This window comes from Phascolarctos cinereus, unplaced genomic scaffold (genome assembly GCF_003287225.1).
Source record: "Phascolarctos cinereus isolate Bilbo 61053 unplaced genomic scaffold, phaCin_HiC Scaffold_7;HRSCAF=346, whole genome shotgun sequence".
NCBI lineage: Eukaryota > Metazoa > Chordata > Mammalia > Diprotodontia > Phascolarctidae > Phascolarctos > Phascolarctos cinereus.
Window position 1 is genome coordinate 3,406,208 of NW_027556180.1, and position 17,985 is coordinate 3,424,192.

At 52.4% G+C, this 17,985-nt stretch overlaps 1 protein-coding gene across 1 annotated transcript; it reads left to right on the forward strand.

The window, feature by feature from the left end:
* The first annotated feature begins 1,693 nt into the window (after positions 1 to 1,693).
* Positions 1,694 to 17,693, forward strand: LOC110193165 (leucine-rich repeat-containing protein 15-like). The gene is made up of 2 exons (XM_020964807.2): positions 1,694 to 1,932; positions 11,492 to 17,693. The coding sequence occupies exon 2, from the start codon at positions 11,497 to 11,499 to the stop codon at positions 13,246 to 13,248; it is 1,752 nt and encodes a 583-aa protein (XP_020820466.1). The 5' UTR covers positions 1,694 to 1,932; positions 11,492 to 11,496; the 3' UTR covers positions 13,249 to 17,693.
* Positions 17,694 to 17,985: the final 292 nt, after the last annotated feature.

Sequence of the window (17,985 nt, forward strand, 5' to 3'; positions counted from 1 at the left end):
GCGATGGTCCAGGGGTGAGGTGATGAGGGTCTGTACCAAGGTGGGGGCAGGGTCAGAGGAAAGGAGCCTGTATGAAAGGTGTTTCAAAGGTAACACCAGGGGTGAGAGAGTGCAGAGTCTAGGATGACACCAAGATTGTGAGCCTGGGGAATAGGGGGGCTGGTGGTACCCTTGACAGTAGTGAGGAAGTTAGAAAGAGGGTAGAACAATGAGTTCAGTTGTTGACATGTTGAGTTTGAGATCTCTCCAGAATATCCACTTCAGATCGTCAAATGGGCAAGGGGAGAAGTGAAACTGGAGATCAGGCAAGAGGTTAGAACTGGATAAATAGATCTGATACTTGTCTGAATCGAAGTGATAAATGAACGCACGGAAGCTGATGTGATGATCAAGTGAAGTCATCTAGAGGGAGAAGACAAGAAGTCTCATGACAGAGCTCAACTTGTGGGCTGCATCTCTGATGAGGACCCAGCAAGGGACTCAGGAGGAGTTGTCTGAGAGGTAGGAAAGAACCAGGAGGGAGGGGAAAAGAAAGAGAGAGAGAGAGAGGGAGAGGGGGAGGGGGGAGAGAGAGAGAGAGAGGGAGAGGGGAGGGGGAGGGGGGAGAGAGAGAGAGAGAGGGAGAGGGAGAGGGGAGGGGGGAGAGAGAGAGGAGAGGGAGAGGGGAGGGGGGATGGGGGAGAGAGAGAGAGGGAGGGGGAGGGGGAGGGGGACAGGGAGAGAGAGAGAGGGAGAGGGAAGGGGATGGGGGAGAGAGAGAGAGGGAGAGGGAGGGGGAAGGGGGAGAGGGAGAGGGAGAGGGGGAGGGGATGGGGGAGAGAGAGAGGGAGAGGGAGAGGGAGAGGGGGAGGGGGAAGGGGACGGGGGGAGAGAGAGAGAGAGAGGGAGAGGGAGAGGGGGAGGGGGGTCCTGAAAGCCTAGAGAGAAGAGAGTGTCCAGGAGAGGAGGGGGACTGACAACGTCCAAGGCAGCAGAGAGGTCAGATGGATGAGGACTGAGAAAAGGCCATCGGTTGTGACCCTTAGGAATTCCTAAGCAAGGATGCAGCACGGCTCTTTTCTTGGGAAGGTGTGACTGTGCACATCTTTAGGTATGCGCACATAGATAGGCTCTTCTCTGACCCGATGGGTGATAGTGCCTTGATCTAGGTGAGGAATTATGAGAGTGAGGGAGAAGTGAAAAAGGAAGAAAGGAAAAAAGAAAGAAGAAAGGAAGGAAAGGAGGAAGGAAGGAAGGAAGACAAACAGGGACATACAGGTAGTGTAAAGAGAGCTGGATTTGGGAATGAGAAGACCTGAGTTCAAATTCAAGCTTTGCCTCTGACTTTCAGTATCACCTTGAGCAAGTTGTTTCTCTCTGGACCTCTGCTTCATGCTGAAATGAGGGCTTAGATGAAGTGGCCATTAAGGACACTTAAACTTCTAGAAGATCTTTGATCCTAAGGGATGCACAGGAGGGTGAAAAGAGGAGAGAAGGCAAGAAAGATAAAGAAAGAAAAGGAAAGAAAAAAGAAAGGATTGGAGAACAAGAAAGAATAAAGAGAGAAGGAAAGAAAGAAAAAAGGGAGAGGAAGAGAAGGAAGAGAAGAGAAAAGAAAAGAAGTTAGGAAAGGTGGGGAGGGAAGGAGGGAGGAAGACATGAAGACACAAAGGAGAAGGGAGAAGGGGGAGTGCTTCTTGGTGCCATTGGACAGCCCCCCACCAGACAGCCAAGTTGGCAGAGGTAGGGAGCAGCCCAGGCTGGGAGCTCCCCCTGGCTCCCAGCACACGCCTGCTCTCCTAACCTCTGACACTGCCCCTCTGCTGATTCATTGCTTTGGACCGTTTAAATAGGGGGACGACCCAACTTCCCCACACTCATGAAGCAGCACTGAGCCATCCCACATCTTCTCTGGACTGCCTCTTCTCAGCAGCTGCCCCAGAGGAGGAGTTGGTAAGTAGTGCCTTGAACTCCCCAATCAGCCGGCCCAGAGCAGCCACTTGGGAGGCGGCCAGTGCTGGCTTGGGGAAGCCTTGAATATCCTCCTGTTCTCCCCTCCCTTTTGTCTCTGCTTCTCTCCCTCATGGACAATCTAGCTCTGAACGACCCCCGGTGGGGAGTCTTTGTCTTGTTGGGGAGGTGCTCCAAATTACCCCAGGATTCTTTGGCAGAAGAGCTGGGACAATGAGTGCATGGTTCTGAAGCTATCCAAGGTGGGCAGAGGCCAGGTCCTGGGCTGCTTCCTTGTTGAATGTTTTTGAGCTTAGAGTAGTAAATCTGGGTAAATTCTCTGCTTTGAGCTGGGCATCTCTAGAGACCTGAGCGGAAATCCAGGATTTTCCTCTGGATTGGGGTCTTCATTTACTTTTTCCTGCCAGAACTCTCCTCTATCATTCAATGATGGAGTCTCAGGGCAGTATTTGGGGAAAGATGAGACAATTTGGATGGAGAAGAAGGCTTTCAAAAATCTCCTCAAATATCCATGGTCTTTACTTTTGTGTCTGGAGGGGAGAGACAGTTCTTTCTTCAAGTGGACAGAATTTTTTCATTCTTTCTGCTTAGGAACTGTTGAAAATCACTCTGCCTGTATTTACAACCACTGGGGGTTTTTTAGAACAGAAAACACAGAAGATGAGAGCTTAAAATATGGAACATAGAGCCTAGAATATCATACTTATGAAAGGTCTTAGAACACGAAACAGAGAATGCCAGAATTGGAAGGCATTAGAGAGTATAGAAGGAAGAATGTCAGAACTAGGAGGGACCTTAAAATACAGACCATAGAGTGTAGTCAGAGCCCAAGTCTGAACCCCTCATTCGACAGAGGAGGAACCCGGGCACCTTCCTTCCTTGCCACAGCCTCAGGATTGGGTTCTTTCAGCCCAGTTTTACTTTGGTTCTACAGTGTGAGTCAGACTTCTTTTTGTGTGTCAAGTGGGAGATGCTATTCCCCAATTTCTCATGCCGCCATCCTGAGCCAAGTGGCATAGCTCAGTGCCTAGGCATTCTCTGTGGTGGCCTTAGAGACCAGCAGAGTAAGAACATCCTGCTAGGAATGAGCTTCATCTCCTGCATTAGATGCCTCCTTCTCAGCTTGGGCTCCCGCTCTTTTGCTTACAGACCCAGGGCCAGTTGCTGGGGCTTTATGGGTCACCCCCTCTGCACTCACCTGAAATGTTCATGGAGAGCTAGTCATCCTTCATACTCAGGTCAATCTGTGGTTTCAGTGGCAGATCATTCCCTTTGAAATGACCTTCTTGAATTGCTGTGGCTTCTGCTTTGTGACCTGGAACCCGTGGAGCCAGGGAATGAGCTTGTACTGAGGTCTGAGAGGAGGGGAGGGTGCTCAGCCCCGAGGATGGGGAGGCTGCAGAGCCTTTAATAGGGGCTGGAGGGAAAGGTGAGCTGAGCTCATCAGCCACTGGAGAAGCAAGAGGAAAGGAGAGAACCAAGGAGCCCTGAGAGGTACCGAAAAGAGGAGAGAGATGGCTCGTGAGGCCAGGAACAACAGACCTCAAGGGACAAGGCTAGGCAAGGGAGGAGCTGGAAATGGCTCCTGGCTGGCGCCTGCTTTCCCAGAAAGAGCTCAAGGACTGGGAGCCAGGCTGCTGGTGGCAGTCCACTCCTCTTCTGAGGTCTCTACATCCTCCAGCTCCATGGGTTGCCCTGGGACTTTGGGGTACAAGGTCAGGAAGCTGTCCTCATAAGCTCTGGCCAAGTCTAGTTCTGTTTCAGCCTCACTGAGGGGTCGTGGGGCCCTGAGGCGCCATCAGCTGGGTAGGTCAGGAGCTTCTTCTGGAAAACTTTATTTCAATCCTTCTCCTTGCCTTGCCGGGAAATGCCTGAAAGTCTTTCTTCCCCAAGCTCTTTTGCTAAGTTAATTGTATGTCTGCACAGATTTCTACCCAAAGCCGCAGTCAAACCTTTTCTCTAGAGAGTTCAGAAGGGAGGGATAGAGGGAAGAAGGAGGGATAGCTAGAGATAGACAGAGACAGAGACAGAAACACAAAAGACAGAGATGAATAGAGACACAAATACAGAAAGAGAAAGACAGAGGGAGAGGGGGGAAAGGAGAGAGAGAAAAAGGAAAAGAGGTGAGAGAGAGAGGAGAGAGAGAAAGAGAGAGAGAGAGAGAGAGAGAGAGAGAGAGAGAGAGAGAGAGATAGAGAGAGAGAGAGAGAGAAAGAAATAGGCAGAAATGGAGAAAAGGGGAGAGAGATCTTTAGGCAAAGATAAAAACATAAAATAATAATAACTAGTATTTATAATGAGTTCAAATCTGGCCTCAGACATTTACTAGCTGTGTGACCCTGGGCAAGTTACTTAACACTGTTTGCCTCAATTTCCTGCTCTATGAAATGAGCTGGAGAAGGAAATGGCAAACCCCTCCAGTATCTCTGCCAAGAAAATCCTCCCAAAAAGTCATGAAAAGTCAGACATGACTAAAAATGTCTAAACAATGGTATTTGTGCCCCACTTTAAGGATGGTAAAGTGCTTTATATTTATAAAGTTAACATTTGTTAACTCATATGATCCTCACAACCCGTGAGTTTGGCGCTTTATTATTCCCATTTTAAGGATGAAGAAACTGAGAGTAGAAGTTAAGTGGCTTGCCTAGGGTCACGCTGCTACTAAGGGTCTGAGGCAGGACTCTTGCACTCTCTCCATTGTACCACATAGCTGCCTCAAAGAGAGAGAAAGAGAGAGACAGAGGCAAAGAAATACAGGCAGACAGATCAACAGAGGTCTGGGTAGACACAGAAGCAAAGATACCCCGAGGAAAAGAAACAAAAGAGAAGGAAATCTTGATGTCAGTGGCCCTGGGCTCGGTGAGCTTGAGTGTGCAGGACGCGCCATGGGGTGGTGATGGCAGCCCTGGTGAATGAGCTCCGGATGACCCCCAAGCCTTTGCCCAGCTTAGCCTACAGAGCCACTTCCTTCTCCTCTGGCCTCTTCCTCCCACTCTGTGCCATCACATAGTCCAAAAGCTAGAGCCAGTCAGGATCTACCAGCCCCTTCAGGATGCTGTCTTTGGGGCAATGTGACAAGGTGGTCTTGAGGTGGGGAAGACATCCGGAGAAGCCTAGACACTAAGAACAAAACACTGCAGGAAAGTGTGGTCAGAACGTCTCCTCCTCCCACATCCGGGCCCTGCCTCTCATGGTTCCCCTCCCCAGTACTGCCACACCCCTACGTGCTTTCAGAGACCCTAACTTTGCCACGGGGTGAGGTTGGCACTCTGGGCCTTGTTTTCCTCATCCGTGCCTTCCAGCTACAAGAGAGTCTATGGGTCTTTGTCTTCAGCTGGAAAGAGGAATGAGCAGCCTAGCATGTCAGTGCCCAGATGAGCGTCAGCCAAGCAGGGTGTTACTCCTGATGGTGCTACGGCGGGTCTGAACCCTTGGTGCCCTTCACCTGGAGGGCAGGGAGCCTCACCCTGGCTCCCAAATTCAGATCAATCACCCTACTCACATCCTACTAAGGGGCGACCGCACTCGTGGGTGAGTGAATAGAAGCATGGCCCACCTGGGGAGGGGTTTTGGAGGGCCAGGGAAGGCCCTGAGCTGATTCCTGAAGGCCAGCGAGGCTTCTTCGGGCAGCTGGCTGATAATCAGCCTGTTCCAAGGGCACCCGAGGGTGCGGAGGCCCACGGGGCACTGGAGGAGGAAGAGACGCAGGACGTAAAAGTGGTTCTTCCCCTTCTCCCCAACTGTCCTTCTGGGGAGATGACCCCTCCCTTTCCAAATGGCTAGGCTCAGTGCCTGCTCCAGGGAGACACAGATTGGGGGAGGGGTTAAAAGGGACTTGACTAGAGCCAGGATGGGGATGAGTGGGCCCATCTGGTCATGTCCAGAGGCACCTGGCCAGGACCATTTGTTCCGCCCAAAGCTTCTTCTCCTGGCCCTCCTCCGAGGAGCCTTCGTCCCTGTTGGAAGCTGAGAGCTACAGTATTAAACACAGATCTCCAACCCACCAACCCACAAACAGTCGCAGCTTCTCAGCTAATTATGTGTTCTTCTGTGAGTCATGCATGGGGCTCCTCTGGCTGGTGCCCAAGACCAAGCTTCTAGCCTGGGAGAAGGGAGGGCGTTGCAGGGCATCGAACAACACCCAGGGGACCACCTGTCCAGCCTGCGGCAGTGGATGACCCAGCCTGTGGACGCTGAGGGATGGACGCTTGGCTTCTCCACTTGGGAAGCTGGGTCGAGTCACCAAAGTTATTGAGGACGCAGCAATGCCACTGGTGGGGAGGGTATAATTAATGCAGCCTGGAAGGCCTTTAACTGGCATCTGCCCCACTGGCAGCCAAGCAGCCCTTGGCTAGCGTGTATTATTGAGCCACCAGGAAGGGCACCCAGGAGGGTGGCACCCAGGAGACTGGGGCACTGGCTGACAAGTGAAGGGGCCCATGTAGAGATGGACCTCGGCAGGGCTTTCTCTGCAGGGCTAAACTGCTTTGGCAAATGGCGGCCTCTGGAGACCCTTCATTCCCTGACTGCTGGGACTGGGCTCATGTTTGTCACTTCTCTAGTCACTGAGAACTTGAGTCTGAAGCTGCAGGGTTTGAGGGATGATTTGAGCAGACCTTGCCAGGAGTGGCAGTGGATTGATTTTTCCTTGATGGAAAACAGGAAACCACTGCTTTTGTGGGAGACCACCATAGGCCCTGGAGCCCAGCCACACTAAGGAGAAGTGTCTGCCAAGGGCGGGATGTCTGTGGGGCTGAAGGAAGTCCGGGAGCTCATTGCGAATAAGGACGGCTCAATTCAGAAAAGGAAGCGACCAAGAGTGACATGGGGCAGAGGATGGCAGAATGTGAGAGGCTGGACCACCTCCTCTCCTTGGTCAGACAAGGAAGCTCCTGTGAGGAGAGTCGGCTGGGTCAGTCCTCAGTGACCGGCAGCAGCTGGGACCTCCGGACCAATGACCTCACAGCCTTTGTGACCCAGCCTCACGTGCTCACAGGCATCGACAGATACAGAATCTGAGGTGGAAGGGCCTCCCGCCATGCAGGCCAATCTGCAGCTCATCACTGATCCCTCCCTCCTCTTAAAGAAGAGAAAAGAAGAGGTGGAATCGAGTCTGAGTCTGTTCATCTGTTTACACACCAAGCAGCAGCTGAGGCCCAGAGAGCTGAGGGCATTTGCCAAGGAAGTGGCAAGGCCAGAGTGTGAACCCGGGTTCTCTGCATCTACACCCTGAGACCTTTCCACTGTTTACCACTGCCTGCCCACCCCCTGCTCCTCTAGCCTCCTCATGAAGCCTCTCAGTGACCTCTAGAGGGAGCTCCTTGTGCAGACTCACTGATGTTAGGAAGGATTTTACTGATAGGGAGGGGAATCCTGCTGCTCTGAAATGTCCCCAGGCCCCCCAGTTTTGGCTCCTCTTTCTGCCCTCAGGGGCCAAGCAGAGCTAGTCTAACCTCTCTGTCCCTCATGGTCCCTCAAGTCCCTTAAGGACAGGAGCCTGTACTCCTGTTTGGTCATCTCTGTGGAGGCTCCTTCATCATTTTTCCTGCACTTAGCTCTGCCTGGGGAGCTCTGGTGGGGCAGAGGGTCACCTAAGAGGTCTGGCTGTAAGTCTGGAGGAACACCAGGGGGCCTCCTGGTCTAAATGGTCTAAGTGGCCCAGTCCTGGATACTTCTCAAGAGAGAATCTGAGAGAGGGTGGTTTGGAAGTTGGGATCAAGCCAAGAGTCCTGAAGAGATTTGGGGACCCAGCCACTAGGCTATCAGCTGTGGTTCCACAGGTAGCAGCTGGTCTGGCTGGAGGGCAAATGCCCTGGACCAGCTCAGTGTCCGATGGAGGAATCTTGAATGCAGATTCAGGGCACACAACGATGCAGATGTGGCCATTGCTAGACCTTCCATGGCTTCTAATGGGCAACATGAAGTGGTTAATTCCTTTGTATACAGCCCCTCCTCTTTCTGATGAATAGCTTAGTGAGATCAGCAGATTCAACTGGTACCTACCAGGTGTTAACCTTCTTCTCCCTGCTCCCTCTCACCTCCATCCAACTCAGTCCTGGCCTCTTTCTCTTTGTTTTCTTATCTATCTATCTATCTATCTATCTATCTATCTATCTATCTATCTATCTATCTATCTATTCACTCACTTATTTATTTATTTATTTCATTTATTTATTTATTCATTCATCCATCCATCCATTCATTTATTTATTTATATTAATTTATTTTGATTTATCAACAATCACTTCCATATGCTTTTGAGTTTAAAATTTTTCTCCCCCTTCCTCCTCACCACCTTCCCCAAGACAGTGCACAATCTGATATAGGCTATACATTTACATTCCTATTAAACATATTTTTGCATTAGTGAAGTTGTAAGTTAAAATTAGAACCAATAGGAGGAACCACCAGAAAGAGGAAACAAAACTCGACAGGCTTCTCTTTGGTTTCCTTTCATTCCTTTGGAAAATCCTCTCTCCCTCCCCTCCACCCCTAGTCTTTTCCTCCCATTCTCTCTACCTCTGTCTCATTGTCTATCTCTGTCTGTCCCTGTTTGTCAATCTGTCCACCTCTCTCCCTCCCTCCCTCTCTGTGTCCGTTTCCTTCTCCCTATCTCTCTCTGTCTCTGTCTCTTTTTTCTTCCCTCTCCTGGTAGCAGCTGGATGGCTAGAACCTCTCCTGATGATGTTGCTTCTTTCACCATCTTCTCCCGTGATGGTGCCTTCTTCTCTCTCATCCTTTACTCCCAGGGCCAGAGGAACTGGTGAGCACAGTCCTCTCTTTCTACTGCTACTCTCAAATCCTCCATCTGCTGCCATCATTCAGTAATTTATCCTCTTTTGGCATTCAGCTACACATCCAGCTAGAAATTCCTCTCCAGGTCCTTGGTCACTGCCATCTACAGACCTTCAAGACCTTCTTTGGGGATGTAGGCGCTTTGCTTAGCAGCTTTCTCTCCAACCCATTCCCTTCTATCATCTTCAGGGACTTCGATATTCACTCCAATGAAGCAGACACCCTAATCCCTCAGTTCTTTACCCTCCAAAGCTCCCATGACCATGACTGGATTATCTTCACAATCCCTCAGTCACCTTGTGGTTTACATTGTTTCGCGTCAGGACCGCAGAATCCCAGGCTCTATGACTTGGCAGACACCTCAGAGGCAGCCAGCCTAAGCTATACCTGTGCAGGTATCTCCCCCATTCTTGGCAAGCAGCCCACTGAGCCTTGCTTAAAGACCCACAGAGAAGACTAATCTACACCCAGGTCTCCCGCCTGCACACTCAGCCCTCTCTCAAGTATGCCAAGCCCCCGCTCTTATGGCATCTCTAATGTTCCAGCCATCGAGGCCTGAACTGATAGCGTTGTTTTGGACTCTACGTTTGCCTCAGCCCTCCATCTCATAATGTCTGGAGCCTTGTTGAATTCCTTTCCTCACTATATCTCCCTTCTGCTCACCAGCCCACCCTGCTGCTTCAGGCTCCCATGCCCTCTTGGCTTACAGTATTTTACTAATGTGGTTCACTGATCTCCTTGTCTCTAGTATCCATTCTCCCATTAATCTGTCCCACTGCCAGAGTGATGTTCCTAAAGCACAGGTCTGACCCTCATACTCCCTTGTTCAAAACCTGTCAGGGGCTCTTACTACCCACTGCATAACTGACCAACTCCTTTCCTTGGGATTCAAGTCCCCCCCCCCCCTTACTCATGCCATTCTCCTTCTGGCCCTCTATGATAGAGCCGAACTGCACCCCTTATCACTGTCTGATCCGTCCCGGTCTTTCCCTCCACAGTGTATTTGCACACCTTGTCTGTCTCCCTTGGCTGAAATCTTCCTCTTTCTTGGGAGCCTAGCTCGGGTTCATCTTCTTTCCAAAGACTTCCTTTCCTCTCCAGCTAGACATGCCATGCCCAGGCACTTGGACTATTCTAGGTAAGGTTGTTAACATGTGGGTCATAGCCTCAACTGGACTGTGAACCCTGGGAGGGCAGGGCCCCCTTTTTTAAACTTTGTATCTCCAGTGCCCAGAGTAGTAAAAGGGCTTAATGAAAGTCTATTGAACTGAGTTTAATTGGAAACAAAAGTCAAAGGCATTCATAGTCTCCCCATCTTCTTGAGACATAGTGCAGAAAGCCCTGGACAGGAAGTCAGGAGAGATCTGGATTCAAATCCAGCCTCTGCTGTAGGATCCTGGGTTAAGTCATCTCATCCCTGTGAGGCAGTTTCTGCAATTTGCTTCTCTGAGTGTTGTCCTGGGGGGCATTAAGAGGGACCCATCCAGCACACGTCAGAGACAGGATCGAAACCCAGCTCTTCCTAGCTGTTAGGAGAGCTCTCTGTCTGTTACACCCCCGCTGCCTATCAAAGAGACAGTGCAGACCTGAGTCCTCTGAAAGATAATGAAGCCATCATACCAGGGTTAACAGGAGGATTAAATGTCTTAAGACAGGAATGCAAAATTCCAGTTGTTATAATAGAGGAGTGCTTTTGTGAAAGCTACAAGGCACCTTAAGGATTACAGAATCCAATTCCTTCATTTTACAAATAAGGAAACTGAGGCCTAGAAAATTGAAATGGATTGCTGAGAGTCCTTTAGCTAGCTAGCGTCAGAGTCAAGACTAGAAGAAATCGGCTTTGCTTCTTTGGTGCCCCCTAGATGTCTCAAACAATGACATGAAGAAGAGGCAGAAGTCAGTCAATCAACAAGCCTTTATGAAGTGCCCGTATATGAAGGGGGAGACAGCATGGAGATTGCTGGGCCCATATATGGTCTATCAGGCATAAATGGAAGGTGGTCTCAGAGGGAAGCAGCTGGGGGTACTTAGAGCTGGTTAGGGTTGGGCAGTTAGGGTAACACAACAAAAGAGAGGATTGGGAAAGTGCTCTGACTTATTTGAAGGAGGAGGGAACACTTTTTACAAGTGAGGAGGGGTCAGGGAGCCCATTCCAGGTGGGATGATGGGAGGAAAAGCATGAATGTGGGAGAGAGTGCCAAGAAAGGGAGATGAAAAGTCGTTCGGTTTGGTTGAAATGCCAAACACACAAAGAAGTCTGGTCAGCTAGGTGGGGCAGACAGCAGATGGACTTGAATGCTTGAGCCAGGGCTTCATCCTTTGCTCAGGAGGCAATGGGCAGCCAGTGAAGGTTTTGGAGTAATCACATGTGAGGAATGCTTTTGGGCTGTGATATGGGAAATAGACCCGGCCAGGGAGCGACAGGAAGCAGGGAGTCCTCACAGACTCAGTGTCCTCTTGGCTATGTTTTCAGCTTTACTGTATTGGTTCCCAATTTCAGGCCCTTTTGTTCTGTTTTATTCTGAAACTCTGGGTGGTTTTTTCAGGGTCAGTACTGGGAAGGAGTAGGGATGGAGGTGGGGAGTGTAAATATGACTTTGAAAGCTGGTCTGGCCTCTGAAGGATGCTGACCAGCTGGGTCTGGTCTGTGAATAATGTTTTCTTTCTCTCTCTCTCTCTCTCTCTCTCTCTCTCTCTCTCTCTCTCTCTCTCTCCCTCCCTACTCCCCATCACTCTGCCCCTGCAGGTGCCATGGAACTGAAGGGCTATGTGCTCTTCTTGGCCGTGGGCTTGCAGGCCCTGGGCCTCACCTCCTCCTGCCCCAGCGAGTGCACGTGCTCCAAGGCATCCCAGGTGGAGTGCGTGGGAGCGCGGATCCTGGTGGTGCCCAGCCCCCTGCCCTGGGATTCGATGAGCCTGCAGATACTCAACACCCATATCCGCGAGCTGAACTCGCAGCCCTTTCTCAACGTAACGGCCCTCATCGCTCTGCGCATCGAGAAGAACGAGCTTTCGGAGATCGCGCCCGGGGCCTTCAGCCATCTGGGCAACTTGCGCTACCTGAGCCTGGCCAACAACCGGCTGCAGACGCTGCCCGGCGGCCTGTTCCAGGGCCTGAACAACCTCGAGTCGCTGCTGCTGTCGGGCAACCAGCTGCTGCACATCACTCCCGCGCACTTCGCGCCCTTCAGCAACCTCAAGGAGCTGCAGCTGCACGGTAACCGGCTGGAGCTCATACCGGACGGCTGCTTTGACAACCTACCCGGCCTCGTCAAGCTGAACCTGGGCCAGAACCACCTGGGCCGCCTCTCGCCGCACCTCTTCCAGAGGCTGGGCCAGCTGCAGGTGCTGCGCCTCTCCGAGAACCAGCTGAATGACATTCCGGCGGGCACCTTCGACGGCCTGGGCAGCCTGCAGGAGCTGGCGCTGCAGCAGAACCAGCTGCGTCACCTGGCGCCGGACCTCTTCCGGGGCAACGGGCAGCTGGAGAGGCTCTACCTGTCCAACAACCAGCTGGCGACGCTGCCGCGAGGCCTCTTCCTGCTGCTGCCGCGCCTCAACCGGCTCACGTTGTTCGCCAACGGGCTTCGGGAGCTGCCCCCCGGCCTGTTCGGGCCCATGCCCCACCTGCGGGAGCTCTGGCTCTACGACAACCAGCTGCAGCACATCCCCGACGGCGCCTTCGAGCCGCTGGGCCAGCTGCAGGTGCTCGTGCTGAGCCGCAACCAGCTGCAGTCGATCGCGCCGGGCGCCTTCCGGGGCCTGGGCGCGCTGCGCGAGCTCTCCCTGCACAGCAACGCGCTGCAGAATCTCGACGGCCAGGTCTTCCGAGCCCTGGTTAGCCTGCAGAACGTGTCCCTGCAGAATAACCGGCTCCGCTTCCTGCCTGGCAACCTGTTCGCCGGCGTCAACGGCCTCACCACCCTCCAGCTGCAGAACAACCAGCTGGAGAGCCTGCCCGTGGGCATCTTCGACCACCTGGGCCAGCTGTGCGACGTGCGGCTCCAGGACAACCCGTGGCGCTGTGACGCGGGCATCGAACCCCTGCGCGTGTGGCTCTTGACTAACAGAGCCAGGCTGGGCGGCTCGGACCTCCTTCCGGTGTGCGCCAGCCCAGCCGAGGTCCGGGGCCAGGCAATCGTCCTGGTCAACGTCAACGTTGGGGTACAGCCGGGGTCCAGCCCGAGCTACCCTTCTGTTTCCCAGTACCCCGACACCCCCCAGTACTCAGATACGTCTCGGTACCCGGACACCACCTCCGTCTCCTACACAACCGAGTTCACCACCGTGGAGGAGGACCAGACCGACTTGACCACCACGGAGGACGTAAGCGAACGGGATGTGTGGGGCATGACCCGCGCCCAGAGCGGCCTGGCCATCGCCGCCATCGTCATCGGCTGCATCGCGTTGGCCTGCTCCTTAGCGGCCTGCATCTGCTGCTGCTGCTGCAAAAAGCGTAGCCACGCGGTGCTCATGCAGATGAAAGGGCCCAACGAGTGCTGAGGAGGGCTGGGGACCCGTTGGGAAGGGCTCTGGCCAGAGGGGGCCCTGAAGGGCAAAGCCAGCGCCCCGCCAGCCCAGCGGCCTAGGCTTAATGCCCTCTTTCTTGCCCCCTGATGAGCGTGGCTCCTTCGTCGGGCACAGAAATGGGTGTGCCGTTTTAAACTAGGCTTTACATTGCACACGTGAGAGAAAGATGGGTTGGGGGAGGGGCGGGTTGAGGCCTTCCGGTTTTGTCTGTTCTCCCCTAAGGGACAGAAGCAGCTTTGGGGATGGGGCTTTCACTCCCGCAAATTCCCTGAGATGTCAAGATCCCCCCCCCAAAGCAAAGTAACAGGTGGAAAGTCCCTCCCCCAACCTCTCCCAGGGTCTAAATTAAGAATGACTTCCCTGACCACTTGCTATGAACCCCTCACTTGCTCAATAGACCGCAGGAAAAACCCAGCACGCTTAGTGAAGATAGTTCTATGAAGGGGTCCCCCCTCTGGCCTCTCCTCCATTCCTAGCCCCAAGCAGGGACTCTTTCTTTTGTGGTGGTGGCTTTGCCTCTGCTCTCTGTCCTCCACATCAGCTCTCCCTCACACCCTCCTGAGATGCAACTGGGCTGGGGTGATGGAGCTCTGCCCAGGGTGTAGAATTTAGCTGTTGCTGACAGAAATCAACCAATCAATCACAAGTTCTGTGCCAGCCTTGGAATTGGGGATGCTATAAAGACAAAAATACAACCCTTTTAGTCCCTTAGCAGGCCAAAACCTCAGAATCAAGCACCTGGTGAGCAAAAATAATTAGTTAAAATGGGATACTGCCCGATAGCAAGATGGGGTAAGCTGTTTCCTTGTGTTCTCTGGCTCCTCCCACCCCTAGCCTTGTGTATTGCCAAGCTAACATGGTGCAGGGACCCCTGCCAGGGTCCCTGGGCTTCTGTCTCTGGCCCTTCCCAGCCAAGGGCCACTGTGCCCTGGGCACAAAAGTTCTGAGGTCCAGCTGTGACTCCTTGCAAGCCCTAACCTAGAGTTCATTTGCCTTTCATGGTGCCTGACTGTTGGGCAGGCAGCATTTGCTTCTTAGAGAAGTGGGGCATCTGATAACATCAAAGCTGTCCACCAGCTCTTCCATCAGAAGGATGGAGAGAAGGAAACATAAAAACACACACACACACACAAAGAGAAGAATTTCTGGAGGTAGAAACATGAACAATTTTCTTCTTGGGATACAGGTCCAGGATTTAAAAACAACAAAAAAAACAAGTGTAACATTTTTAATTCTTAAAAAAAAGATAAAAAACCCAAACCCAATCTTTTGAAAAGTAAAACCAAGAAACATTCCGAATCTTTAAAAGTGTAAACCAGCCCATTTGTGCCCAAATGGGCAATCGCCAGTTGGAGTGGGCTCTCTGAGGTCCCCCTTCAGCTTCTGGGCTGTGGTGTGGCAGTGCCAGGAGGTCTGGGGCACCATTGCTATGCCTGATTCACGGAGGAGAGGCACCATAATGCAGTAGGGGAAACCAAGCAACCAAACGCCGCCTTTGGTGGCTGAGCATCGGGGTTCGAATCCTGTCTCTGCTACTCATTGGTTCCCTGGATGGTGTTCGGCCAAGCCCAAGTCTGCTGTCCTGGGCCACGAGGGGCCGAGGTACACGCCAGCCCTGAATCCTAGGGCCTCCTCTCCTTGCAGGTGTCTCCTTTGAGGCGTTGGCTGGGCCTCTGCTACCGGCTGTGGAGATGGGTGAGGATGCCTTTCTGAGAAGCAGGGGTAGCACTGGCCCCCATGGACTGCCTTTCCTCTCCTGGCCCGCACCCTTCTCCTCCTTGATATCACCTGCTGCCTCACTCTTTCCTTTTAGAGAAGGGGTGTCCCCAGCTATATGGCTTTCAATTTTTATTTCTAGGTTGAGGAAAGTGAAGTTGCTTAGAGATGAGATTCTGTAGCTCAGTTGCCAATTCTGTGGTTCCCAGCCTTCACTTCTGCTTATGCCAAGGCTGAACTCAGCAGCGAATTGACAACTTTGCCCGCACTGACTCCAAATATGGCAGCTGACCCAAAGAAACAGAGCCGCTTTGGTCTGCTACAGCATCACCTCCAATCTACTTGTAAGAGCTCCCTGGGCAGCCCAGAGTCGGCACCCAAGGCCGCCCTGACACACGGCAGCCCTCATTACAGCTTCAATCTTTCTCCATAAAGTAGGTCCAGATAGCAAAGAAACTAGAGAAATGCTGACGTCCAGACAGCAATTAGTTAAGTAAGAAGGGTTTGATGACAGCCTGCTGTATGCCAGGACCTGGGCCAGTCACTGCTGGTACAAAAGCCGGATGGCATGGCCCCTGCCCTCTAGGAGGTTCTATTCTGTCAGGGGGACAACAAGGGAAGCCTGCTTCCTCTCCTCTGTATCAGGAGAGCACTAGGTCTGCATCAGCCTCTTTCTGGGCCCGACTTTGCCCTGCCCATTTTGGGTTGGTTGTGACTCTACCCCCTCCCTCTTGGTTTGGCCCCCTGTGCACTCCAGGCGTAGAGAAGGCATCTGAGAGGCCATGGAGTTCACACTCTTCTTTCTGCTGCTGTGGAAACTGAGGCCTGAGGAGATGAAATGCCTTTGGCCAAAAGTAGCAAGAAGCAGTCAGGATTCGGACACATGCTCCAACATCCCTGCCTCGTCCTGCTGCTGCTGCTCTCTGGTGGTGACCCACATCCTGGTGGGAAGCTCCTTCTCCCCACATGGGTGGATTTCACTTCTGAGCTTGCTTGACTGGGGAATGGGTGTGGGCCAAGGCCCATTCTGGTTTCTGAGAGCACATTGACATTGACTCCACACAGGAAGGCGGGTGCTCTGACTACCTCATGAATAAATGAGGAAACTGAGGACCTGCCATCACACAGATAGCAGGGGGTAGAGCTAGTTCTGTGACCACAACTCCAGAGGGTGGGGGATGGATCTTAAGTCTAATGTTTTATTGTCCTCTTGGGTTGCTATTTACTTAATGACTTCAATGAATGGTGCCCTTAAAAAGGCTTTCCTTCAGTCCTACATGAAAGGCCAGAGCTGGGGGACCAGAGCCTCCTTGGATAGCATGAAGGCTTGGCAGGGCACTGGGGGGCCACAGTTGGGAGGGGGAGCTCCCTGCATTGACTTCTGCTCATGGGGTGAGGAAGGAGGAGAGGAGGCCCTGGTTAGCTGGTCACCTTAATACTTGCAAACCTAGATCATTGTCTCCAACCTTCAAATGAATCCCTGAGTGAGGGGGCCATCCCATCTGTTGGCTGGAGCAAAGTCTGATGGAGCCCCCTGCAAGAAGCTGGGTTGGACTTTGACCACCTTTGGCCTGTGGTCTGGTTGGTGTGGGGAGAGTCTATCGTGGCCCAGCACCTCATCACCCTCTCTCTGAAACAGCAAAGATGGAATCGGTTCTTCTCTCTTTGTGCCTGCCTCATTCTGAAATGCTTCATGAATAGACAGTCCTCTGTTCTCAGTCCTAAACCAGCCTAGCCCTGTTGTCCTGGGAATCCTTGGGTTCCATGTACTTATTCCTTTGAAATACTCCAGGGATAGCTGACCCAGATCACCATGCTTTGGCATCTTGGTAGACAGTTTTATGAGTTCTTGGGGCCTGAATAGTTCATCAATCTGGGCCCTCCCTCCAATTGGACTCCTGAATGAGCTCAGCTGGGTCTTAGCGAGCACATGCAAAGTCCATGGCTAGGCCTAGGGCTTGAAGGTCTTCTGTCTTGGTCAGTAGGGCCCACTAGAGCTTAAGGTCAGCTCATTGGGAGAACCTTCAAGAATCCAGGGTCCCTCCTCACCACAATGAGGTCACGTCATCAACATAGAGTATGTGCTTTGGAATAAAGACATGCAAAGAGGCATTCCCCAAAGTGGCCCTGTTCTGATTGCTTCTTCTTGGGCCTGAAAAAAGTTTTTCCAGGCTTTTGAGATGTGGGTGGCCAGGGTCCAGGGTCCACAGATCACCAGGAGATCATGAAGACATCTCCTTGTACCTCAGATAGCATGGCTCCTCGGCAGGGCTCCAGGTGTGTCAAAGTCGTGGAAGGCTGGGAGAGACCCCTGGGGCTCCTCAGAACTCAAGCCACTCCCTCTGCCTTTCCTGGGGGAATCCAAGCAGGGCATCTCAGGACAGACAGGAAGGGCATGCTTGGGAAGTTGGTGGGAGGAGCTGTCCAGCTCCCCCCAGCTCACCCTCTCAGCCATTCTCAGTACTCAGCTTGTCCAAGTGAATGCTTCAGAGCCTTCAGCCCCTTCCTGGCCTCAGAATCATTGGCTCAGCCCGGTTGGCTGGAGTTAGCCTTCCCCTCACTTGTGGTTGCTAGTAGTTCCTGGTCCTCAGGGATTCTTCAGCTGGGTGTTCTGGAGGGCGGGGTTGGGGATGTGTCTTTTGCTAGACTCTCCTGGTGTCAGATATGGTGTGGTAGATACATAATAAAGGATATATCCAGAATGGAGTTGCTTGGATTCATTTTGGGGCTGGATTTCACAGGTGTAAATATACCTCTGACCAGGGGCTAAGGGGTGTGTGTGTGTGTGTGTGTGTGTGTGTGTGTGTGTGTGACCTGGAAGGACAGTCTATGACTCCTTGGAGAAACAGACCTTGGTCGGGGTGGTGGGGGTGGTCAGACAGAGGCCAGGAGGCCTGGCTGGAGCTTCAGAGAATGTAAGTTCTGGGAGAGGTCCTCATTTTACAGGCGAGGAAACTGAGGCAGAGAGAGGTGGAGAGACTAAGTCTTGCAGCA

What these genes read in the sequence shown, in the direction of transcription:
- LOC110193165 (XM_020964807.2), top strand. Translation starts at nt 11,497, where the DNA reads ATGGAACTGAAGGGCTATGTGCTCTTCTTGGCCGTGGGCTTGCAGGCC.